Here is a 26,090-nt window from a genome sequence, read left to right on the forward strand (position 1 = left end):
TACATAAGCGTTGCCAACTACTGAACTAGAATTAAGCAATTTCACTGAGCAGTTATTCTGTTATGAATTTTGAAATGCGCAAAGAAAGGCCAGATTTGTGTACTACCGGAAAAAAATTTTAATAAAAATCGAATTTTCAACACATTTCAAATATTCTAGTTCAGTAAAAAGAGCACAAAATTTGGCAAACAATGATATATGTATTATTAGGCTACTGTTATTAGTTAGTGAGAAACATGTACCTCAACATGGCCTAAAATGCATGGGAAGTATAGGGCTTACCCTGTGCCCTTAAAGCATTTCACCACAGAAGAGTCGAGGTCCCGGACGGAGAAAGTCTTGCACCCATTACAAAACCGGTGGTTTCCTTGAGCGCTTGGGATCGGACCCAGCGCCTATCGAATTTGAGGCTGATGTTCTACCACAGCTTCCATCGTCCATGGTTGGAAGGCTTCGGCTTCATAAAGACGAACCTGGTGTGGTATCGTCAATGCCGGTCTTTTGACGTCACGTCCCTCCCCACCATGGGAAATTTCATAGCTCTAGTGACGTCCCTGCTGGCGTTACTGCCTTCTAGCCAGTCAGAGTTTTTTCTAGACAGCACAAGTTGTTGCTCCGATGAGGGTCCTTTACTAACTAATAAAACAGTTTATTGTGAACATGAGTGGGGTAAATGCGAAAATTGATGTCAGCTCCACGGCTGGCTGAGTCCTGTCTAAAAAAAGAACCGTTGCTGGCATTCCTGTAGTAAAGATTGCATGCAGCGTTCCACGCCTGCATTAACGCAATCGCCAAATCCTGCCCTCTTTCCCTAGACGCAGTGCATGCCACCTGATGCAAAGTGACCAGGTTTTGAGGAGTTTGTTTTCACTCGTGGAGACAATATTACTGTACTATCCGCACATTTCGACTAAGCCTTTATTCGAAGCACTATAGTTCAACGCCGCTGTGAAATCGTGTTAGCTGCGTAACTAGTCTTAGTTTTCTCCAAAACTAAGGGTTCGGTTGTCCCACAAAATATTTGAAGGTGCAGTTGGCTCAAAAAAGCAAGGATCAAAACCCGTATTTTGATTCCTACCTCTAAAATGCTTTTCCGGATAGCGATTTCTATCACAATGGTATTTCTCTACTTGTGCATCAACCATGAAAAGTCATAGCGAATATTTAGCGCGGTGAGCGCTCGTGGAAATACTGATGTCTACTTTTACTGTCTACAAGGCGAATAATAATCACTCACTTGGTTGAAACGTGCATTTTGCGACTTGTTTCAAACGTTTTCAGCAAAACAACTTTCCTGGTCATGAAGAAATAAATTGCCTTTTTTTTCCATTGTAATCCCGCAAACTTTCGTTCACAACTGTACACACATGCTTTCGAGCCTAATCGCTACTTCTTCAATAAAGAAAATACTTTTGAATGAACGTTGTGTATAGCCGCCGCGGTGGCTGAGTGGTTACGGCGCTCGGCTGCCGGCCCGAAAGACGCGGGTTCGATCCCGGCCGCGGCGGTCGAATTTCGATAAAGGCGAAATTCTAGAGGCCCGTGTACTGTGCGATGTCAGTGCACGTTAAAGAACCCCAGGTGGTCGAAATTTCCGGAGCCCTTCACTACGGCGTTCTTCATAACCTGAGTCGCTTTGGGACGATAAACCCCCATAAACCACCCAAACCAAACGTTGTGTATATGAACTGCAGCTACAGCGGCTTTTTCCTTTTTATATTCGGGCCCCACCGGACCTTTTTGTTTCACATGGCGTGGCTTGTTTCTTTTTATTTGACCAATTTATACGACATGAATGAAGATAAAGCTCCCAACCGTACTTAAACGTTCCACTTGAGACGGTCGTGCGGAATCATGGGAATATGGAGTCCATAAGATATGAAAAAAATATACGGAAATCTACATTTTGTCTGCGTGGTGTCTATAAGCACTCAAAATAATTTATATTAGATTTCCATACAGTGCACATTCTATCATATGATGTCCGTAAATTTCCATGCATGCTTCCACACAGTCCCTACCGACCCCATATACTCCATACTGACTCCATGAACTCTTATGGAAACGTATGAAATTATGGAACTGGCCATATGGAAACTTTCAGTGGGGCTAAGGCGATTGGAACATGCTTTTGTGTGATTAGAGCCGTCATGGTTGACCTTCCATCGTTCTAAGAAAACGAACTTGTTCTGAAGCGTACGTACCTCATTATTCTACAGCTGAGCGCACTCAGAATGCGCACTCATTCTAACCGCAGAATCCAAGTTATCTCTCCCTTCATCAATGTTATTGGTGCAAAGCAGTGTTTCGCACACGCAATTCAATTCGATAGAATCAATGCCTGAATTATCAAAGCTCATTCGCTCTCAATAAAATGAAAAGTGCGCTTCTTTCCTCCATGATTTACAATCCAGTATGGATTATAGGTTTACTTTTCATTTTTTTAAACAATACAACTTGATTGGCATTGGATGGACTCGGCCTTTTTCAGTATCGACAGCTGCCTACTGAGGGTCTTTACTTCACAAGGCTCGGACGTTATTGTATACCGGGTGTTCGAAATTATTTTAGACAAGTTTTTCTTTTTAGAGTCGCGAAAGACACATAAGTGCGGAGTTCTGCATGTGTGTTGTAGAGCATGGCAGATATTATTTAAGTGATAGAGTGCATATATAGAAATAATTGACTTAAATAATCAATTATATTTGCAGTTTTGTTTTGCGGGCAAAAGTCTATATTGCGAAAGTGAAAGATATCACCATCAACAGTGGGTCCACCTATTTGGATTTTTCAATCGGCCGCGACATCAGACACAAAATATCTCCGAACACTCTTCAAACTGGCATTCACAAAATCAACATTAATCAAAAGGGTCGTTGCCCTGTGGTGCCGCCAAGCAAATAATGTCAGCATCTTCTGCGCCATCCGAAAACGTGAAATGCCAAGTATTTGTTGATGTGCAATTCTACTCAGGCCATCATCTCAGTACGCAAAGTGCGAAACTATAATAACAAATTTTCAAACGCATTTTCAAACGCGAAGCTGTATATCTCTGCCTTCCAAGGAAATTTTCGTGCCGTCGGCGTCGTCAGCAAAAAACGCCAGGCTAAAAATTGAATCCTACTCCGAGTGGAAAGTTACCAAAAAGCATAGAAATCGTATATCATGCTGATTATGAAGAAGTCGTCATCTAAAAAAAATGAGGAAAGAATAAACAGAATAAAAAATTAGTCATTAAAAAGCACAATTAAAAAATGAAAAATAATAAAACATATACGGCAAACCTCCTTTGCAAACAGGCATACAGCATATAGCTCAGTGCTCGTTTTCATTAAGAACAAACACAAAACAAGCATCAAAACGACATGAAGGATGATAATGCACATGTGAACATTGGGAACACGGTTTCATCAATGCAACTCAAGCAACCACCATTCATGGTTCATTCGTTGATTTAACCTTAGCAAAGAATATCTCTGCAGTAAGGACTGAAAATCTCAGTGTGTATCATACTGATCAAAAAACAGTCGTGAATGCCGTTGTCAGGTAATAAATGGTAATTAAGCACATTTCACTTGTCTCTGGTTTCCCTCTTTGTAGAGCCACGCGTGTGAATTTTCAAGTGACGTCGCAATGGCTAATTGGGTGTCGTTTTACAGCTTGGCTGTCCGGCCACCTGCACAGCGTGGACTGGAGCCACAATTTTTTTTTTTCAATTTGAAAGCAAGATGACAATTTCGACACCATAGAAACTCAGGTTCCATCGATGTTGACAATCTTCTATGTTGCAATACAACTATACGCCGTAAAAAGATAGAGTGCAGTTATTTCGTTTATTTCGTCTCGTACATTACCACTGATAGCCCAGCACCTTCGCGTTGGTGCAATATTCGAAGCCTGTGTGTGTTCGCTGCAAAAAAGATTCATTCAAAATCACAGCGACCACTTAAGGCGGGCACACAGTAATTAAACGACCAATTTGGTAGAAACTGTCACTTTATCAATCTATTTTTTATCGTAATCCTCGGGTTTGCATCTCTCTCGTCCCAAGAAATTGCAGTTATTTAATTTTTCGGCTTGTAGGCATGGATTACAAGAAAGTCGCGACTGCTCCCACTGGAGGCATAGCGCTTCCTGACGTCTTCGATTACGTCGAGTGTGAATTTCTGCAGCTCTGCTTTCTCGTCTTCGTTAAGCAGCTTGTAAACAGGGTTCAGAAGAGTGAAGAAGTCTGAAAGGAAGCGGAGAAAAGGAAAGAACTGCTTAATTGTCGTTGCGCTGTTATATGAGCATTGTTTTTTTCGTTAATCGGGCAGTGCTGCACAGAGCAGCGTCTATTTCCACGAAGCGAAAGTGAAGAAAAGAAGATGTGAGCTCTCCGGTGCGCACTTTCCGCACGACACTCTCGCCAATCTTTCATCCGGCTCATACATGCAGAAAAAGTTTACTGTTTCCCTGTATACGTAATCTAATCACATGTTACCATTTACTAAGAAGGCAATGTGCCGCATGGACTACACCTTAGACAATTTCCCTTCAAGTCCTTCGCGGCAGTATTTATTTTGTACGACAATGTGAGAACTTTTCGTGGACAAACCTACTTAGTTTTCTGTGCTGAAAGTAAGGAACAAAACAATAAAGAAAAATCTTAATTATGCGACTATTGTAGTTGATATGCGGTTGCGTGCCTAGCTTTCAAACCGAACAGTCTTAGACAGGCAAGGTCCTCTAGCTCAGTCGCGAGATTATATTAGGCGGAAAAATCGCTCGCCTGGGAGACAGCTGTTTCAGCACCATGGATAAAGAAAACATACAACGATTAGGAGAGGGCATTACGTCTTGCGACTGGCCTTCCCTTGCCCTGCCCTCTCGAAATGGCACCATTTCGAGTGTCTCTTTCCGGACACGCCAAGGTCTGCGTCATTTGAGGCTGAGAGCGGATCGCGGCCTATAATAGCTTCCAGGAGACGTCACATGGGCCTGACTGTTATTTCTTTACGTCAGATCTTGAAAACATTAACGTGCCACTTGTTTTAACGTTTTCTTCCTCTGTGGTTAGTAGCACCCGTAACTATAGCTATACAAACGAGAGAAACGGCAACTTGACATTAGCGGAAGGGTCGTAGCAAATTGCATGAGCTCGTGTGTTTCTTTGTGTTTACGCTGTCTTATCAGGTGAATTTCTTAATATCTGGAGTTTGCTGCTTTCGCGCAACGTTTCAGCGCTTAATAAATTTTCATTCCGGATTTTCTTTCTTATTTCATTCATCTTTTATCATATCGACCAATAGAGTCTACAGGCACTATGCGCATTTCACTCCGTGGCGACGCGCCCGTTTTTATAGTGGTGGCATGCGCATCCGGATTGGAAAGACGACGGGAACTCGGCGTGTGTGGAACTTAGTTGAGCAGCATCTTTCCGTTCGCCGTGCAGTTTATTTCAAGCCCCTATGGACTCTAAAAGGAGTGACCTAAGCTGCTGTGTTGATGCCTACAACAGCACTGATAGAAAATCGCAGGGGATCAAGTTTAACCCCTTTCTTACGCGACACTGGAAGCTGGAAACCGCGAACGGAGAAAACGTTGCCTATATTCAACTCCTTCGTCAGCCCAGCTACGCTCTCCTTATCATCAGTCTGTGTAATTATTCCGATCCCACTTTCCAGTTTTCACGAGGAACTGTAAAAGGCTGCTTTCTTCTTATGATGTGTTCGTTAGAACGGAGCAATAAAATGGGACAGAATAATAACCCCGTTGCTTCTTTTCCCGTGGCTCGTTTGTCATCGGCCTGTGGCAGCAGGCGCCGCTATCTTACTCCCTTTGTCAGTCGCAAGTTCTGCCACGTCAAGGACATCGCCGGATTTAAGAAGTTTGACGCCTTTAGTCAAGTTTCCATCTCGAAAAAACTTGTCAGTCCATTAACCGGCTGAAGCCCCGCTGCTATAGTTGGCGGCGCGCAGGCAACGGATGCCATGTGCGCTTTGAATCGTCTATTGCGGCGGCAGAGCAACCCATTGAGGGATGCAAAACTGGCCACTGGTGGCGCTGAGCTCAGCAGCGACTGTGGAGGCACCTGGCGGGGCGCAGCGCCAATACAAGCATAGGGGGCGTACTCTGACATAGAAGACGGCCCGGGTACCTTCTACGCCGTCGTCGGCTGGAGTGCGCTGTACTCTTATTAGACACTTTTAGATTTGGCGTACGCCGTAAGCTTGCGTACGCATCTCTTAGTGTGTTGCCTACGCTGTGAATAGTGTAAACACGACACTTTTAGTTGGCCGTGCCGTAGCGTCCTTTTATCGCACGCGTAAACAGTAGCGCCATCTAGTGACAAGACGTCAAAGCACATCAAAGCTCGGTTGAAGAAATTTTCCTCCGTGATTACTTATAACTAAAGTGAGTGCATTGCGAACCTTTTTTTTTTGTTCCAAGAAGAAAAACTACGTAAACCGGAGAATATGTAAGAACTGACTAAAAGCTAGAAAACTGCTTCGCCAGGGGTCTATGCTACGAAGAAAACACGCCGCATTTACTTAGGTCTAGAAGCATGAAAATCGCCAAATTATTTGAAAAACAGCGGCTAGTTATCGCTTACGCCGGTACGTGTGGGCAAGAGTAGGCGAAATAAAAGCGAACCGCTACCATTTGAGAGAGCTATTGCGTAAGGGAATCCAGCGGCTGCATGTATTTATTCCGAGACGGTCGCCGCCATGTTCTCTACGCAGCATGTAGTGTCCCACGTTGCGTACGCTACGCTATGCTTTATAGCGGGCGCGCGTCCGCAACTTGCGGCTAGATACGTTGCGTTCTGCGCATGCGCATTTGTTACCCGCCGCGTCGTTGCGTGCGCAAGCTCACTGCGTAAGTCCAACTAAATGTATCTGTTGTGTTGTTTAAGAACTGCCTCCTACCTAGAGCAGCTTAGGCTGTCTGATCTGGACGATCTCCTTTGCTAGCACAATCTAGCTCACGCGGCGGATCTCCAACTACGCAAGAAGCTTGTGCAATTCGGAGAAAAACGCAGCTGATTTAGCGCCTGGGAGTTATGAGGATAAGCTCGGCATCACAACTCGCATTCAGTTTACATTTTAAAAAGATATCTTCGAAATGACGTTGAACACTTTTTGAGGCTCTTAAAAAATACTCGGCAGAAGATAATGAACCCCCGCCTTTAGAGGTGCACTGTGAAACGAGAAAATAAGTTTAGAAGGTTGCTTTCACGCCTTCTATGGGCCGAGTTCCCGATCCAGCACCCTCACCCAGGGGTAACAATGGTACGCACGTATCGTGGTGCTTTAGACATACATGAGCTTTGAAATAACTTTTCAAACAAGCGCAGGTCTTTACAATATTTAATCGGTTGGGTTAACGAAAGGGCTATCTGATAGGAGGACTGACAAATGAGTAAACTACTTTAAGATCACGGAAAGTGACAGCGCAATAGAAACAGGGACGAAGATGTAGAAAAATGGACGGCAGGACAACCGCTGAACTGCCGACCATGTTTCCGTTGCTTCCGGTGATATAGAACTACCATGCCCATGTTTCGAGATCTTAGTCCCCGTTTCTTTTGAGTGGCTACTTTCCATGGTGACCAACCGACTATCCCGCATTAAGATATTATTCAATACTTCAAGATCTTTTTCTTCCAGGCATTCGTAAGAGTTGTCCGCACCCCCCCCCCCCCCAATCTGTGAATCCCAGCCGGCGACAGCAGCCCCACCGCACACTGCTTACGTCACAATTCGGTTTGTTCTATACATAGACTTCGCCACCAATCTTTGCTTGTAGTTGTTCGTTCATGATTGCGATTTTTGTATTATTCTAGTCTAAATTCCGCTACTCTTTAGTTGCTAATGCACCCGACATTAATACTTTGAGCTTTTCCGCCTTTCATGACATCAGCAGCAAGTGATCTGTCGTCTATATGCAATCCGGGCTTTGCGAATAAAAAAAAAAGCTGTCCCACGGACTTGAATCGCTGCTCTCTCGTTTTCACCTTTCTTGGGTTGTAAGTTCATTTCGAAGTTGCAAGTACACGCCACTCTGGCCTGCAGCATCTTCCAACACGTGTTTATGCAATGAGCTTTGGGCTAAGATGAACAACTGGCACTGACTTAACCTGGCGAACCCTGGAATTCAGCGAAAAGCAAGCACGCTTGCTAAGCGTCTGAGGCTCGTCCGTGGCATCTCCGGTACACGCTCGTGACTGCCGTTCTATATACACCCACACGACCACGTGGCTATGACGTGGAATCACATGGTCTTACGACACCCCATCGGATGTTCTTAAGGTCAAAGGTCAACCCAAAAGGTCACCCAATGCCAAAGGTCAACTAAAGGTCATTGGTCAAGGTCAGGGGTCAAGTGTTCGACACCACAACTGTACCGCATATGGTCCTACACTGCTATCCTTGGTTGGTATGAAGGTCGTTCTCCGGCCTACGCGATGACTGTTTTAGCCAGCCTAGTGCAGCTTTTCGAGAAAAACGTTCGCTCCGTGTTCCTGTTATAAATACCCACCTGCAGCCGCATTCATGTCGAGTCCAATGGTGGCAGTGGTGTGGACTACCTCGCAGGCGAGCGGAATCAAGTTTGTAGCGCGGACCAAGTCGGTGGCGTAGCTTCTCAAGGCTACGGTGTTGTCCAGGGCGCTCGTTTCAGGCAGAAGGCCGTCAAAAACCTGCGGGAGGCAGCACAAAACGGCGCGAGCTTTGAATAGATTCGGAACACAACGACAAAAGGCGAGCCGTTCTCAGTGAAATGAGTAGTACGTTTGCCGATAATGTTGGGAAGCCGGAACTGCTTCTAAGCCCTGATTAGCTACTGGAGTCATCGCGACAAAACTCCTAAAGGTTCTCCTAGCCACGCTTTTAGGCGGAGGCGAAGTAGTAAGTGGTTAGTTACCGTCGAAAGTAATAAATAATTGAGTAAGCCTGCTTAGTCTCTAAAACAGAGAGAGAGAAAGAAACAGAAAGGCAGGGAGGTTACCCAGGCGATGCTCAGTAGACTACCCTACACGTGGGGAGGGAACATGCGAGAAAAAGGGAAGAAATAGCGGCAACGAAATAGTTTGTCACGAGTCCATCGCCCACTATGACAAGGGGACAGAGGGCGCAAAAGCAATTTGGCCTGCCGCGGTGGCCCAGTGGTTAGCGCACTCGACTACTGATCCGGAGTTCCCGGGTTCGAACCCGACCGGCGCGGCTGCGTTTCGATGGAGGCAAAACGCAAAGGCGCCCGTGCGCTGATCGATGTCAGTGCACGTTAAAGATCCCCAGGCGGTCGAAATTATTCCGGAGGCCTACACTACGGCACCTCTTCCTTCCTTTCTTCTTTCACTCCCTCCTTTATCCCTTCCCTTACGGCGCGGTTCAGGTGTCCAACGATATATGAGGCAGATACTGCGCCATTTCCTTTCCCCAAAAAAACAACCAATTATTATTGCGCCAATTATTCGGTCCTTTTTGTGTCATGTGGCCTCAGTCGCTTGTCGTTCTTATGGGCGACAAACCTAATTGGACACAGAGGAGATGCTGAATTCCATAGATTATCACGCTGACCCACAAGGAGGCAAATTTCACAGTATACGGAGCTTTTGCAAGGTGGAAAATATTAGGATATTTTCCTGCCCGAGTTCCGTGAGGCTCTGCATCACTACCAATCATTTCCAAATGGTCACCGCTATTAATATTCATACAAATTTTTAAAGTTTCGAAAAGGCTCTTACCCTCGGCGCTGTGACCCAACAAATTTTAGCTACATCGCGCCAATATGCATGCGCGTTCGAGAAGCTTGCAGGCAAAGCAACCTTTCCGGTGCACGTAACTCGTCGAAATAGTCAAATTTTGTTGTGCCAGAGCGCCGAAGGTAACAGCGTTTCTTAAATTTTAAAAACTGAGAAGTATATTAATTACGCTGAACTACACGCCTCTGAGTTGTCAAGGAGCCCAACCATAAAAGTTAAAAACTTAACTATGCAGAATGAGTTAACAAAACCTGGTATCTAGCACGTCTTCGTTATATTCTGATGCACATACTACACCGCTCTCAGTGATATGGCGCAAAAAGCACTCTCCAAACTCCAAGAGCCTATTTTTAAGAATTGTCTAAAGTCTTCGGAGCTACACCCTGCATTTTAATATGGCGTCAGGAGAGCGGCGTCCCATTAGGAATCTGTCTCCCTTACTTACGTGGGAGTACTTGCTCCAACGGGGAGAACTTTTTACGGCAGTGAAGATGTCGTGCACGTCCAACTTGCTGGAAAAGACCAGGAGGCACTCTCCACCGTTTGCCATGAGCGTTTCGATGTTTTTCATCGCATGGCGCTGATCTGTCATCCAGTGCAGAGCCAGGAACGAATAGACCCGCTGAAAATGGCCTTCCTCGCGTACAAACTTCGCAACGTCATCTTGAGAAACGAGGTCCAAAGCCTTGTAGTCTATCCGCGGATCCGCGCGTTTTTCCCGCGCGAATTTCAGCATGGCCTCCGAGATGTCGGCCCCCACAAGTCGCTCGCACCAGGTGGGTAGACGAGGGAGCAAATACTTCAAGGTGAAGCTGCGAATGTAGAAGTTCCGAGACAATGTTCGGGGGGGTTTAGCAATAAATTACTTTAATAGTCTGTGCATATGCCTGAAAGCTAAATCAAATAAATAGTTAAGAATAATAGATTTGAGCAGAATGTCCCTCCGCCGCGGTGGCTCAGTGGTTAGGGCGCTCGACTACTGATCCGGAGTTCCCGGGTTCGAACCCGACCGCGGCGGCTGCGTTTTTATGGAGGCAAAGCGATAAAGCGCCCGTGTGCTGTGCGATGTCAGTGCACATTGAAGATCCCCAGGTGGTCGAAATTATTCCGGAGCCCTCCACTACAGCACCTATTCTTCCTTTCTTCTTTCAGTCCCTGCTTTATCCCTTCCCTTACGGCGCGGTTCAGGTGTCCAAAGATATATGAGACAGATACTGCGCCATTTCCTTTCCCCCCAAAAAAACAATTATTATTATTATTATTATTATTATTATTATTATTATTATTATTATTATTATTATTATTATTATTATTATTATTATTATTATTATTATTATTATTATTATTATTATGTCCAATTGGCGAAGTTTAAAGAGGTCAGATGGAAAAAAATGTGCCGGAGATAAAGCAAGAAAAACCTTGCAAAGAAGAGGGACATGCTTGTTTCATGCGCATCTTGTCTCAGTTTCTCACCATTGAAACAACACTTTAAACGGAGTATCCTGCGCTATTCCGCTGCCAACATATAGCAACATACTATAATGAGAAAAAAGTGCTAAACATCGTGTTTCAATGGTGATAAAGAAGCACTTAGAGAGGATATCCTCTAAATCGACTTTGCAGCCGTATACTGCCTAAACTGTTTTCCCTTCGCGTAGCTGTCGTTTTACACGAAGTGCTCATTTGGATATTTAAATTTGTTTCACAACATGATGGCACTTTTTTACCTTTGAAGCTGTACCGTTGGAGTCCCTGGAAGCATATCGTGGTATGAGGTCTGTTGCTGGCCGCCATCCAGGATAATTCTCACTTTTTATATTGAAATGAAAATAATTCCGTGCGACGTTTCTGAGAAACAAGTGTTTCTAACTAATAATCTTCTAACATACAGAGTTTCATTACAGCTAAATTTGGAATTAAGGCCTGTAAGGGTGTTTCTATCGCTGCTTACCTGTACGCTTTTTTTTCTTGCTACATCAGACAACTGTATTAAAGCTAGAGTACCTTTCTGGGGAATATTATAAGCTGGCAGGATATTTATGCAAACGGCGCCTTTCTCCATATCCCCTAATGAAAGATGGACGCAGTAATATAGTAATATAATAATAATAATAATAATAATAATAATAATAATAATAATAATTGGTTTTGGGGGAAGGAAATGGCGCAGCATCTGTCTCATATATCGTTGGACACCTGAACCGCGCCGTAAGGGAAGGGATAAAGGAGGGAGTGAAAGAAGAAAGGAAGAAAGAGGTGCCGTAGTGTTCTCCGGAATAATTTCGACCACCTGGGGATCTTTAAGGTGCACTGACATCGCACAGCACACGGGCGCCTTAGCGTTTTGCCTCCATATATGGACGCAGGGTTTCTTTCAAATCTGTGGTGGGGTGTAGTTAGGAATGACTGCTCCAATCTTCTCGGAGAAATAAAGTGCAATTACAAGCTTTTGAATTATGCTGTGCGGGCAACTTGGTCCCGTCCTATGACAATCCATTTCAGCACCCTGCTTTGATGGGAAAATCTACGAATTGTACACCGGAACCTGAAAAAGTGCGGATTTGAGTTACACCGCATGACTGGTATTTAGTCCAATATTGTGATAGCGTACCCGCAACCTACGTGCGGATCTTTCAGTCAATTCAGTTTTGCCTTCAATTATTACTACAGAGGCACTGTTGAGGCGAAATCGTAGTTTTTTACAACAAGCTCCACTTCCAAACATCCGTGCTCAGTGCATGTTCACAGAGAAATGCTTTTTCTTGGCTGCCAACAAACTAATATCGATTAATACACTTACAAAGATACACTCAGGCGAAACAGTAGTTATTGTTTAGAAAGAGATTTAGATTTCCTATTTGAATAGTCCATCATTATCGCTCAGCTTTGCATATTATAAAGATTTTTAAATGTGGTACTTACAAACTGAACGCTATATTACGTGAACATGCGTTGTTGTTCGATTACACAGATAGCATTTCAACGGGAAATAAACAATTTCAAATTTCCGCTTTGTTGCGCTCTCTTTAAGTATTGGGCAACCGATGAAATCGTCTTACTGCATGAAAATCGGACTCTGGCTGTGGGTTCTGGCTGTTGTGAACACTTTAACAAGTAACCTAGAAAAGAGTTGGCTTCTGCCGAACAAGGCCTGTGAGTCCGGAAACTAAAGTTCATTATCTCTAAATTTTTTAATCTTTAAGTCTTTGTTCAAAATTAACATATATCTCAGATGAAGATTTGCAGCAGTCACTATGTTGTGACCGTTTCTCCAAACGTAAAAAAATCTTACTGAATTCATAGAACCTTTGCAAAAGGACCGCACTTCGATGCTTGCCGTGAACTGGAGTTTTAAACTTAAATCGAGACGACGTAAATGTTGTTCGCCATTAATATTGTACTTGTAATACTTCCTCACAAAACTGAAGTAGATTTTTTCAACTTGAACATGGGGTCCCTATTTTTGCATAGCACATCAGTGCACTCCATGGTAGAGGTAGGGTTTTGAGATGGATTTCTTGACAGCACGATGTGAAAAAAGGAGGGAAAGTCTCAGGTCGCTGGCCATCGTTTCGACTAAAGCACTTTTCTACGTCTGTGCAAAGACAACACAAAGACAACTCCTCCTGTAGAAGGGTTAACGTTGGCAAGCGCCGTGAAGCTGCTCCTCGTTTGTTGACTTTTAAGCATTTGAAGCGGTCTGCACAGAAGTGACTCGGGCGTCTCCCGGGTATCTTTTTAAGCTTCCAAATCCTCGAGAAAATTAATTCTTCCGAACAAAGAAATATCAGGAATTATTTCAATTCGAGCAATACTCTTCTCAAAATATGTGCCCTTGCAAAAAGCTGATATTTTAAATGTTTGAAAGTACGGGAAATCGCTGGCCCCATGTAGGTGCACAGCCGTTAGAGTGTGAGGTTGTACAGGATGCGTTCCAAATAAAACGTGGCGGATGTGCTCAACTCGCTCCAAAGGACAGGTTATGAGACAGCTGCGTCGCCATTCATAGGCCTCGCTGGAAATAACATCCGCTAGATTCGTTGTTGCGACAACGAACTGAATCAAGCTCCAGAGCGTCCTTAAGAAAAGGAATGTATATTCAGAATGAGCCCAATTTCAGGTCTGCAGACTACCTACTCTAAGAAGGCTACGCCGCGCTGAACTAAAACTTCCAGCCCGCTAATAGGTTTTGAAGGTAAAAAGTAGCCCCAAAGAAAGATTGCAGTGATTTTCAGACACCTTTCATCCTGCTTCACTCAATGGGTTGACCGGCGGGTCATCCTGAACCTTGAAATGCCCGACGTATCGCGTGCGGTGCAGACTCTAAAGAGGTAAATAAACTTGTTGTGGTTTCTGGGATTCGTGTCCAACGGTTGCAAAGGGCTATGAGAGACGCTGTACTTCAGTTCTCCGGAAAAACTTCGAACAGCTGGAGTTCCTTATTGTGTAGGTAACGCCAACCTTCAGTAGACTGGCGCTTTTACATTTCACCTGCATAGCAATGCGACCGCCTCAGTCGGGATTGGACACTTGGGTCATTGCGTTCAGCAGCTGAACACCCCAGCCGCGTTCCTTCATTGCAGCGCTTAAGGGAAAACCCTTGGGTATAGACGCAGAGCCTTAATTTCATTTTATTCGTAAGCTTGAGGTGGAGCTTGTTGTAATGTATAGGTCGGATTAGCCCTGTGTCATACTTACTGCCTAATGGATGCAGTTAGGTGAATGCTGCTGAGGAATGAATCTCTTATTTCAACTCTACTTCACGTTAGCGGACATTCTAGCCGCGCTTGACAAGAAACGTTTAAAAATCGAATTGGTGGCCAACTAGCCAGCGACATCTCGCGCGTTTTATAACCGTATACCTTGAATATGAAAGAAGACAACCCCTGGAAGTGGTATCACGTGACATGATTCTTGCTTAAAAGCGTCTCAGCATGGAGCCTAAATGTTTACGAACACCCGAGGAAAATGATAACTGATTTCCGTTGTACTAAGTATTGTTGGTTACAAACTTGGCCAAATATGCTGCTTCTAATCCTGGGTTTCAGTGATAGTTGTGGATTTTGTGATCATTGATTACTTGTTGGCTGTTACAATTTTGTTTAATAAAAAACTCATAACAGAAGGAGATGGTTATTTCTGGGAGAAAGCTTCAAAGTGCTTTTGTATGAGTTGTATAACGCAGTGTAAATTTATTACGATATGGAACCAACGAAAACAAGAGCTTTCATTTGCGCTGATATTGGTTCTCAGAAAAAAAAATCCTATTTTAAGTTACATGGCAAAAAAGAGATGCCCAGTACAGGGTAGCAAACCTAATGTCGCTTCCCTGCCTCTGCTATCCTCTGAGGATAGCTTAGTTCAGTAATAAAATGAAAGCACTAGTTGGCTCATTTGATTTAGTGACTGCACAGGACAGGTAGTGGTCCCGGGTTCAATCCTTGTGCCAGGAAAAATGTCTAATTGAACTGCAATATTTCTCTGCAAGCCGGATAACTCTCATCAGCAGCTTAATGACTGCGCTTTGCTAATTACTTCGGATGGATTGTAATGAGTGCCTACGCCCTTATTTCAATTTCATTTATCCTCGCAAAAGTACGCCCACTGCTCACATTCCTGTACACAGTGCACTTGTCTACATAATTTTGAATGCGAACAATAATGGCCGCTGCAAGACTTAAGGGAGACGTACGGCGAGACCGCCATTTGTATTGCACCTGCAGGCAGAACGACCTGAAATTTGAATGGTCGTGCAGGTGCACTCGCCGGTGGCTGAATAATTTTCAGTTTTGCTGTTTCAGCGCAGGTTTAGAACTTATCGCAGTTAATAATAATAATAATAATAATAATAATAATAATAATAATAATAATAATAATAATAATAATAATAATAATAATAATAATTCGTTTTGGGGGGAAAGGAAATGGCACAATATCTGTCTCATATATCGTTGGACACCTGAACCGCGCCGTAAGGGAAGGGTAAAGGAGTTAGTGAAAGAAAGAAAGAAAGAAAGAAAGGAAGAAAGAAAGAAAGAAAGAAAGAAAGAAAGGAAGAAAGAAAGAAAAAAGAAAGAAAGAAAGGAAGAAAGAGGGAAAGGAAGAAAGAAAGAAAGAAAGAAAGAAAGAAAGAATGAAAGAAAGAAAGAAATAGGTGCCGTAGTGGAGGGCTCCGGTATAATTTCGACCACCTGGGGATCTTTAACGTGCAGTGACATAAATTTGATTTCCGCATGAAAGATAGATCTCAATAACTGCGCCTGATTTTTAGTTTCCTGAATGTAAAAATCCCGAAGACGAGTAAATTTTACCAGATGATTTCGTTCGTGGACCGCCAGGGTCGAAGAAAAATGGATAAACCACGATGGCAAGATGCCCACCCTGCGCCGCGCTGGCTACGTAACGGTTTTTTCTTTACCATATATATACTTAAAACCGAGAATTTCTGCATTTTTGAAATTATATTCAACTTTACCTTCCAGACCCGCAGCCGACGTCGATAAACTGGCGCCTCTCTCTCGAACTTTCCGCACCGAACTCGCGTTTGATGTCGTTGGCGTTTAGGAACGTCGGCTCGAAGGCCTCCAGTATCGCAACCATGGGAGGTGCCGTAGGTTCCAGTGCCATGTCGTACGTCTCGACGCAGTTCTCGACGCCGAACATATCGGAACTCCGAGCTGCGGCTGCTTTGTTGTCGTGTGTGCTCGCCATGGCTGAAAGAAAAACGTGTTCAATTTTCGTGGGGAAAAAAATTTTGAATATTGGAAAACTGTAAGGTACTGGTGTATCAATACTGAAGGTAACGGTCCATTCTTTCTACATGCAGCAAAATCTTTGTTTTATAGTGTTTTCATCGCTCACATCGAGCATTTAAAACTGCCATAGAAAACCATTATGGAACGATCTTGACGATAGCTAAAACGTTAATAGCAAAAAAATTCGAGCCAACTGACGGGAGACCTGTGGATGTGTTGAATGTCATAGTGAAATCTTAAAAAATATCAAAAATGCGCTCGTAAACTCTAAGGCGTTCAAGAATGCTTTTATCCATAATTGTTGGGTATGAAAGTTGCGAATAAACTGAACCGTTATTTTTCTCAAGTAGTGTGAGTGCAAATATTTGGAATTTATCAGCCCACAAACTTTTAAATTATTCCCCCGACCCGTGTTCTTGGAATGCTGAAGTCAAGGAGCACGTTTCTCGGGAAGAACAATCTCTTTTTCCCCCACACTATGACCAGAACGAGAAGTGCAAATATATTAGCTGCTCTAGCGTGTGCTACAAGTCCTTTGAACATACGTGTATTCGAAGTGTTCAAGACCACGAGCATATTCCTCAGGAAGTGGCTGCCTGTTTCCACTATATTTCCGCTTACAATGCAAGGTCGCCTCTAAGCACAACCTGGACGGGGGAACCCCTGAGGGTTTAATAATGTTCTTGTCACCGTCACTGGCTAAGCCATCCAAGATCATACTTGAGTTGTCACGTCTTCCGAACTTCGTTATGAACTCCACCCTCTGCGTTGGCAGGAGTGTCAGTACTGTGGCATATTTCAAGGCAGTTCCTTCATGACCTGCGTATCAAGTCGTACTGCCGTCCACCGGGTTAATGCATGACACTAGCCGAATTGTCTACTTGCCTCAGAAACCGCTGAAAGGTGGATAGTACACTTCGGGTCTTTTAGTCAAGTTTTACAGAGGAAGCTGGAAAGCATGGCAATATAGTTGTGTACGCTCACATAACAAGCAGGTTATCCGCAACTTCACATCATTCCGCGCCACCTAGTGGCCGGCGCTAAAAACCGCTGATTCAGGTGTGGCATAGTGACATGCGCTAGTTAACCTTCACTCGTGAGCTGTAAAACGGCATCTCTTCACGATTCGCCGTGATGCAGTCACATGAAGGACATAAAACTAAAAACTGAACATCGAAATAGGTTTTGTGCCTTCCAGTTTGTATGTCTGGTCGCCAGGAAATCCGCAGAATGTCATTTTGCCTTCCTCCAATGAAATAAGGCAACGCGCTCCAGAACACCGGAAAATGTTATGGGTCAAAAACCTGAGCACTGGAAAAAATGTTATAGCGAACACGGTCGCTTGTTCAAATCGTTTCACTCGAGGCCGACTTCTACCTTTCCGGTAACTGAACACTTACCTTAAATTCCTGATTTATTATCTTATGAGCGTGCTAGGCTCGTGATTTGTAGGCGCGCCGTCATTTAGAACACAACCTTCTCTGGAGCAGTTGAGTAATATATCCAGTATTTTTAGTGCGCTAGCACTAAGGCTTCCACTCAGCCGAAAAGCCGTTGTTTGTCAGTCAGTTCGTGCGTTCCCTATGTGTGGCCATCGGGTTTTGCACAACCTTAGGCGACGCCACAAGGTCACTTGACCTTTTGAAGTCATCATAACCTGCCCACAGCGGCAGGTAGCTGTTGAATTCATGATTGGACGCGAGGGTTCGCTCCCGAAGAGCAATCTAGGTCTCGGAAGAGCATCTGGATCAGCATCCCAGGCCAGTGGCGCATCGCTTAACCGCTACATCAATACGTCAGGAGTGGTATGAGGACTACCAGCGATCTATGAATGTACAGAACCTTTAAAACCGAGGCTCGAACCGAAAGCTGAATGAAAACCGAACTGCTAGCCTGCTAGCGCACCTATTAGCATTTGGGCTCACTGCGGAAATCGACCGTCATTTTTAACGCAATGGCTCTAAAGGCCCTCTTACGCAGAAAATCCGCCCTCGTCGTTGTCGGCGTCGGCGTAGTGAGCCGTAAATGCGACGGTGTAGCGTGGCCCAGGCAGCCACGCCCGGACAGGCAACCTAAGTCGCGCGACCTTGTGGGGCGATCACAACGTACCCACCGGATTGTGAGCAAGCTAACCACCTCGGCAGCTGGCAGTTAAACTAATGGTTGATCGCGAGATGTCGTTCGGGAGGAGCAACATGAGCCGCACAAGATTCGCCGGTGGCAGCACCTGCCATCGCAGTGCGGTGGTGCATCGCTTAACCGCTGCACTACTGCGCAAGGAATGGTATGAGGACTCCCAGGGACTTACGAATGTGAAGTTGAGAATAACCAGTCCCGCATGTATGGGTATTAACTTATTAACACTATCGCGTCATATCGTTAAGGCGGAGCTTAAGTGCCCCCCCCCCTCATTTTTTCATGCTGTTTTAATGATGCTTTGCTTCGAAGAGGAAGCCGAATTACAACTGAGTTACAACCGGGTAACCGAGTTATCTGAGTGGATATGAATTGTGGACACTTCCTGTGGACAGTTTCCGTGCACATAGCGTATGAGCCAAGTAATCCTTTCTTATCAATAACATCCCTGAGTGCACATTTTCTGTGGAGGAAAGAAAGTCCGTGGAAGATGCGCCTGCTCTTAAAACTGGCAACAGCCACGCCGTGTGAGGAGAGAACACGAGAGACGGATGGCGACCCAGCTGGGGACGTCGGGAACGATCGAAGCTAGACGGAGTGGAAAAATTTGTAGTACATGTCAAGCTTCGGTGGCTTGCGAATGTGGAAAGAGACAGGGTTGGGCTCTATATGGCCCCTTTTACCCATGCGTGCCCCTCTAGCGAGCCCCTGCTGTTTTCCCGTCAACCAGGCGCGAGCGGGTGTAGTGCAGCTTCGTGCTCACTTAAGAGCGAACTTGTGAACAATAACTGCCGGTTTCTCGTTCATGCTATACAATTCCGCTATGTTGCCAGCTGCATCCACGTCGATCATGTTTCCTACAAGCTTTTCTCGTCACTCAGCTAAACCAGTAAATGCATAGTGCTTGCCCGCTTCCTTTCCTTCCTTCGTCATCCTAATTTAACAAAGCCCTATTACCGCCATTGTTCCTGAAACAGGTCTGCGAGGCTAGCCTGACTGCGCAAGTTCTAGTGCTAAAGTTAGAATGGAGGCCTGTACGAAGCCAGAGATACTTAACACCCTCGCTGCTTTACGGGTATGACGGCCGCCTTGGTGACTTGCTTCGGAGTAGCTCGGACTAATTGGCGTAAAGATATAGGGAGTTGTGTACAGAGGTGCGTGTGCAGTCTGAGGTTGCCAGGATCAGGCCGCCTGCCAGACCTGCTTATTCGATGCATTCGTCACTCGGATTTCCCAAGTGTGGAAGCACTGCTAGCCTCATAACCTGGAAAATGTCGGTGTGTGCTGAAGCCTTTGAAGTTGGTCACGTGATGCGCGAAATGCCGAGAAATAAACGAGAGTGTCAATGAGGGTGACCTTGGCCAAGCGGGAGAAATAAAAAATTGATGATGGCCTAACCCTGTTAGGCCACGATATACGTAGCGTAAGCGCCGCTACATGTGGTTCGGAAGAGTTAATATATGAGAGGCGCGCGTTCACTACATGCGCCTTTATTCACAGTTAAACCTCGAGCCGTTTTGGCGGAGTGGTAGCGTCTCCGCCTCAAACGTCAAACGTTCGATTTCCAGCTTCAACACAGGGTCTCTTTTATTCAGTGAGTGTGCGGGGGTCTGACCACATGGTTGGCCACGTGGTCGGTCACGTGGTTGGTCACGTGGTGCGGTTTCCAGAGAATGCGCAGACCGACGAGGCGCGCGCGGCGGCGGCTCCGGCGCGCCAATTGTGCGCCGTGCGACGTCACTGTTCCTCGCGCATGCGCAGCACGGCTATCCAGGAGCCACGCGAAACTGCTTAACCTCGGCCAGTGTAGCTTACGCTACAATAAATATTGCCGCGACTGGGTTCCGAATCGGTGGCGGCGCGAACAGATCAGCTTCGCTGGCCACTGCATGAGAGCACTATGCTAATGCCTCAGACGATCAGGCATAGTGTTAAACTGCAACACGCTCTCGCGCTATGCACTGCACGTCGTCGTCTGCATCAGCTGTCATCTGTGCTCGGAACCGCAGCAGTGGCGTGGTCGTTTGAGCATCCACCTCGCATGCGGAAGGTGCGGGATTCGATCCCCAGTGCCGCCGGGTACCCATCGGTGATACCATGGGTACAAGCTTTCCCCCTGCCTGGTGCTCGGCTTCTAGAGGGTGAAATGCTTGAGAAATGGGTCCTTGACCGCACCTTGAGTAGAAGGAACAACCTCATGCGACGGCACTCTTTGGCCTCAGATGCCCTTGTGCCATAAACATTCATCATCATCATCCTTATCTGTACTCAAGTCACGAAAGGAAAGGAAACACACCTTCAATTGCAGTTTGAAGAGCATGGCGTTAGTGTCAAAAACCTGCTTTCGCACAGTATTTCGTGTTTAGCAGTGCTAAACAGTCAGCAGTTCTTTCATTAATGCGGTGGAGAAAGGGACCCGGACCATGATTCTTTCCGTGGTTCAGTTTGACAGTGCTCCACTTCAGCGCCATTATTGCATTCTTTGCGGCATCCTATTCTGCCTCAAACCTCCGCTTGGTATGCTTTCAGCATCCATCTACTACTTGCCCTAAATGACGTGACAGCTTCAAAGAACCCGTTCACCAGAAAATCTGGTGTCGACATTTTCGGTGTTGTTGGCGTCGGCGATGCGAGCGAAAAATCACAAGCATGGCTCCGGCAGGCGGTCCTCTGAGAGCAACCTAGGAGGCAGGTGGGCCACCTAGGTCACATGACCTTGTGGCGTCACCACAACCTGTCCACCGGATAGTGAGCAAACTTTCCATCGTGGCAGGTGACAGGCAAATATAACGATTGGTCTCTGCGAAAGAGCAACCAGGGCCGCACAAGGCCCACTGAGCCAGGAGAGGTATGAGGACTCCCAGGGATTTATGAATGTAGAAAACGACCTTCTGCATCTATTGGAATTAAACCATTGCGCCAACGCGGCATACACTTAAGGCGGAGTTTAAGTGTCCCATCAATGTCCAGTCTGCAAGATCAGAGACTGTGAGGCGGATATCCACCACCTGTTGTGGGTTCACCCGGCGCTGAAGCCGACGAGAATTCTGCACGTGGCGGCGGTGGGTCTCTACCGGACAACCCGGATTCCTATATTGCCTGGACACAGGGCCCCTATCATATTTCACTACTTGATTTCATTAGATCAGCCCACCATTTTTCATTTATTTTAGCATCTTACTCATCTCTCATGTCGTAACCTTTACGCCCTGAGGCAATAAACATCGCTTGAAAAAAAAAGTGTCCCCTCCAATTTTCAGGCTCTAAGTGTAATCCGCCCACTGTTCGTGTGCAATTTCAGCACAAACTTTTGAAAACTGTATTAGCTACCAAGCTTTCTCAAGAATATTCTTTTGCTTTAGGTATAATTTTGCGAGTCGATGGTGGCAGCAAAAGTTTACTTGATGCTGCTGACTTTCGTTTAAAGCGTACAACGTCTTCAATTCCCTACTTGGCACAGTTGCTGTCCTCGGTGAAAGGGGAATTTTATTGCTGTAAGAAGAAACAATCCCCATATTTTAACGCAACAGCGTAAAGGCTCCCGTTCTGCGTAACATCCGTCGTCGTTGGCGTCGTCGTTGTGAACAAAAAATCCCCGACTAAGCAACCCTAGGTGGAACCCCCCAGGTAACGTGACCTCTTGATATCATCACAACTTGCCCACCGGATTGTGAGCCAACAGACCACCATAGCAGATGGCAGTTCAACTAATAATTGGTCTCGTAAGGTTGCTCGGGCAGAGCAATCTGCGTCGCACGAGCCCCACTGCCCAAGCAGCGCAGGTAATCGACCCAATATTGCAAAAGGATGGCCCCATCGTGGTCCTTTGTAGGGCCGGCTTTTGCCAATACGGTTCCAGTATTAGGTCAATTACCTGTGCTGCTTGGGTAGTGGCAGCACCTGCCATCTCAGGAACATGGCGCATCGCTTAACCGCTGAACCACTGCGCAAGGAAGGTTTTGAGGACTCCCAGGCATCTGTGAATGCAAAGTCGTGAATTGCCAATTATGCAATTCCACTAAAAAAGGTCCGAACTACTAAAACTATGCTTTGATCCCTAGTGAGGAGGCTAAAAAATAAAATTCCCTATCTAGCCTTACTTGGGTTTCAACGATTTGTTAAAGTGCTTCGGGTCTTTTCCAACACCTAGTGAGTGCCGATTCATTCGTGCGTCGATTGCTGCGCTTGACGTTTTTTTAGCTTTTGTTTCATATTTATACGTGTTCGGTTTCGAATAAAGCTTCAACTGCAAGTCAGTGCTTCCTCTTGTGTTTTTTTCTGCATTCGTTTGTCTTTCTACGCTCGTTTTCAACCATGTAATATAATCAACTTGTCCAACTTTCTGTGTTTATGGCGACAACTTATACTAGACTAATATACACAAGGAACACAAGATTCGCTGTCTGCTAGCCGAGTTTACTAGCTACAACAGAAATGTGAGCACGTATAGGTCTTGATTGCCCCCTTTAAACTGCAACTACGCGAGTACTTGTCTATCATCGGAATCGTACGGCAATATGAGGTGACCATTCATCGCCGTTCCACGTCTCATCCTCCTCTACAAAAAAGAATAATCTACCGATTGATTCCATTCCGACACTACTGCTAAGCAGGTGGAGAAGGTAGCCGGTGTGACTGCGGCCCTAGGATAGAGTCTTCACTTAGATGTCTTGTTTATTTGCTTTGATGAGGAATGCCCATGTGGCAGCTGCTGCTACGGCTACTATTACTATTACACTTACTGGTGACAACATTACTGCTACGACTAACTCCACTTGTACAGTAACTAGCATCGCTACTACTACCTTGCGCTAGGCTGCGCTGCTTGCAATTAAAGTCCGGAAAACGTTTCCAGGATAGCATCTGCACGAAGCACCTTGGGATCACTCCAAAAAGTCTCACCTTTTTCACAGGCGGAAAATAATTTTTCTCACAGACGGAACAGCAAGTTGGCACAACGTCTTTGCCTTGAGTTCTACCTCGTGCAAAGTTCTGCTTCGAACAAGTAGAGCCGCCGATGCAGACGCCCAGATATATACGTCTCTCCTGAGAGTCACAACGCCGGGATGTACAACTGGCGTTGATGTTAAACCATCGGAACCACAAAATAAAGCAAAAAGGGACCGGACGTGAGGCACGTTACCCAGCAATACAGAGTTGAAAAGCTGGAGGAACTCAATGCGGGGCCTGCTGTTTAACTGAACTCTTGTTTTCAGGACGCTGTGGGGATCCATCGTGCAGGAAACGGATGGATGTCCTCGAACATGTGCAGTAAAAAATATGTCTACAGCCCCATTATCACTGCGCGTAAACTGCGCCCGCGTTTTTTCTCTGCCTCTGAAAGGACATATGATGCGTGCGGCTATCCTATCGTACGAGTGTCAAATATGAGCAGAGTAAGCTCGGCAGATTGAATAGGCATGCGAGCCGCCTGGAGTGCAGCAGCATCATTGATTAATTGTGTGCATAGATGGTGACTGCGAGAGAGAATATGTGCTATTATAAGAGACTGTGCGCATAGCGGGGTAGATGCGACAGGCTTTAGGACATTATTAATATAGATGGCACGCTGCGGTGGAGCAATTGGTGGCAGATAAAGCAAGGCTAACCCCACCTGTAGCATTCAACACCTGAACTCAACTCAACTCAATTCAGTAGCATCATTGGAGCCTTCATCAACCGTACCACACTAAAAAAAAATCTAGAAAGAATCCAAAATAAGACAATTCGTTCTGTTTTTTTTTTCTGCTATACGCGTCATGCCATTGCAATATCCCTGCGAGCACAAACGCGTATCCGTGCCCTTGCTAGTCGGAGACTCGTCGATTCGGTGGAATTTATTATTCTTCTTTACAACGGTTGGACCGAAATTGATAAAAATGAGTGTATCAAGGCACACTCTCATTGTACGCGAAGATTGAACCATAAAAGGCGCATTAGACCAATCGCAGCGGGATGCACGAGATATAAATTCTTATTTTTCCCTTTAGCCATTCAAATATGGAATATTTTGCCTCACAAATTCATGAAAGACCTGCCAATTCACGTCTTCATGAAAACGTAGACATTTTTTTTTAAATCAACTTGCAAAATAAAAAAGTTACTACCATGTTTTGAGTTATTCACCAATTTACGGAGGCACACGCACACACACCGGTGTTTTGTTTGTGCCTCATTGTTCTTGTTCCCACCACCTGTGCATTATGAACCAACTAGCCCTGCAGTTTACTCTATTGATTATTCTCGCTTCTAAGTAGTTCTGTGCAAAACATAACTGTGAAAAGTCCTGTACGTTAACTGTTTTTTCGACATTGGCAATGGCATTGCCCTCTTTCTCTCTTAGCTCATACGTCTTTTTCGACATGCCTACTTTCCTCTTAACGGCTTTAGGCCACTTCCATTCTTTAGAGCATGCTCGGTTCTCTCCATTTCCTTATGCCGATTACCTTACGCCTGTTGAGTAGTTTTTGTAGCTCTGGCAGTTTTATTCCGTATTTGGGATTACAGACTTTCAAGCTCTCGAGTTTCCTAGCCACTTTTTTCGACTCCTGCAAGAACCTGCCATTATCTTGCCTGGCGACCCTCCCTCCCTTTTTTTTTTGTTTGCGCACTGCTCATTGGTATTCACGAGACTATCATTCAACGCTAGAAAAGTAATCACAAAGTGTACAAAGGAGGCAAAACTCTATGGTGCTTGGCAACGTTTCGACTAGAGGACTTGTCTACGTCTGAGCAAAGCGTTCATCGTTGGCGGAGTTTAAATAGGGTCATCACTCCGAGGAGGAAGGCCCGGTGAGAGGGAGGAAGGTGGGAAGTGTAAATAATAGTGTGGGATCGGGAGGCTGAATCCTGTCCAGGCATGATGGCTACTAAAGTTGGTCGACTGGTTGACCTCAGAAACTGTGAAAAGAAAAAGGCCAGCTCAGCAGAGAGGGATCAGAGCTGCGGAGCGTCGAGAGATATGGAGCGAGGGCTTCAAAGGCTGTGTGTCTAGCTGCGACAGGTATCCTGGTGTGACTGCCTGCGTTGACCGGAAAAACTGAGATGAAAAATTGGCCGGCACGGCGGAAAGAAATACCGATAAAAATTAATAAAAAGATAGAAAAAAAGAGAAAACATGAGGGCGAGTTCAGAGAAAGCATGAAAGAAAAGGGGGCGGGGTTATGCGCAAGCCAAGGGTTCGTGAGAAATTGCGGTAAAAGAAGAAGGGCATAAACTAAATGTAAATTGAATGAAGACGAAGAGAAAAAATTTAAAATTAAAATAAAGGAAAAAGAGAACACAAGGTCTTTATCCTCGATTAAAACGAGTATGTTTTGCAGCAGGGACCTGAATCGCCCTACTTTCCGTTTCTTAGACTAGCTCGTTGATGTGCTTCTTCCTAACTGGTTTCTTCCTTTCCCTTTTCAAATCTAGGTTAAGTGAGCACCTAACCACCCTTGCCGGGCATC

At 45.3% G+C, this 26,090-nt stretch overlaps 1 protein-coding gene across 1 annotated transcript; it reads right to left on the bottom strand.

Annotated features, from left to right (window-relative positions):
* Positions 1–3,824: 3,824 nt before the first annotated feature.
* LOC144100383 (uncharacterized) lies at positions 3,825–23,735 on the bottom strand. Its single transcript, XM_077633349.1, has 5 exons — positions 23,542–23,735; positions 16,224–16,461; positions 10,194–10,560; positions 8,524–8,683; positions 3,825–4,231 (listed from the first exon to the last, which is right to left on the bottom strand). Exons 2-5 carry the CDS (start codon positions 16,457–16,459, stop codon positions 4,065–4,067), a joined length of 930 nt encoding a protein of 309 aa, XP_077489475.1. The 5' UTR covers positions 16,460–16,461; positions 23,542–23,735; the 3' UTR covers positions 3,825–4,064.
* Between the last annotated feature and the right edge of the window lie 2,355 nt (positions 23,736–26,090).

This window comes from Amblyomma americanum, chromosome 8 (assembly GCF_052857255.1).
Source record: "Amblyomma americanum isolate KBUSLIRL-KWMA chromosome 8, ASM5285725v1, whole genome shotgun sequence".
Classification (NCBI taxonomy): domain Eukaryota; kingdom Metazoa; phylum Arthropoda; class Arachnida; order Ixodida; family Ixodidae; genus Amblyomma; species Amblyomma americanum.

Excerpts from the sequence above, each read along its gene's own strand:
- LOC144100383 (XM_077633349.1), bottom strand. The coding sequence starts at position 16,459 with ATGGCGAGCACACACGACAACAAAGCAGCCGCAGCTCGGAGTTCCGAT. Across the intron at positions 8,684-10,193 it reads GTTGGAGCAAGTACTCCCAC|GTTTTTGACGGCCTTCTGCC; the intron begins GTAAGTAAGGGA and ends TGCCTCCCGCAG. Across the intron at positions 4,232-8,523 it reads CGACATGAATGCGGCTGCAG|ACTTCTTCACTCTTCTGAAC; the intron begins GTGGGTATTTAT and ends GCTTCCTTTCAG.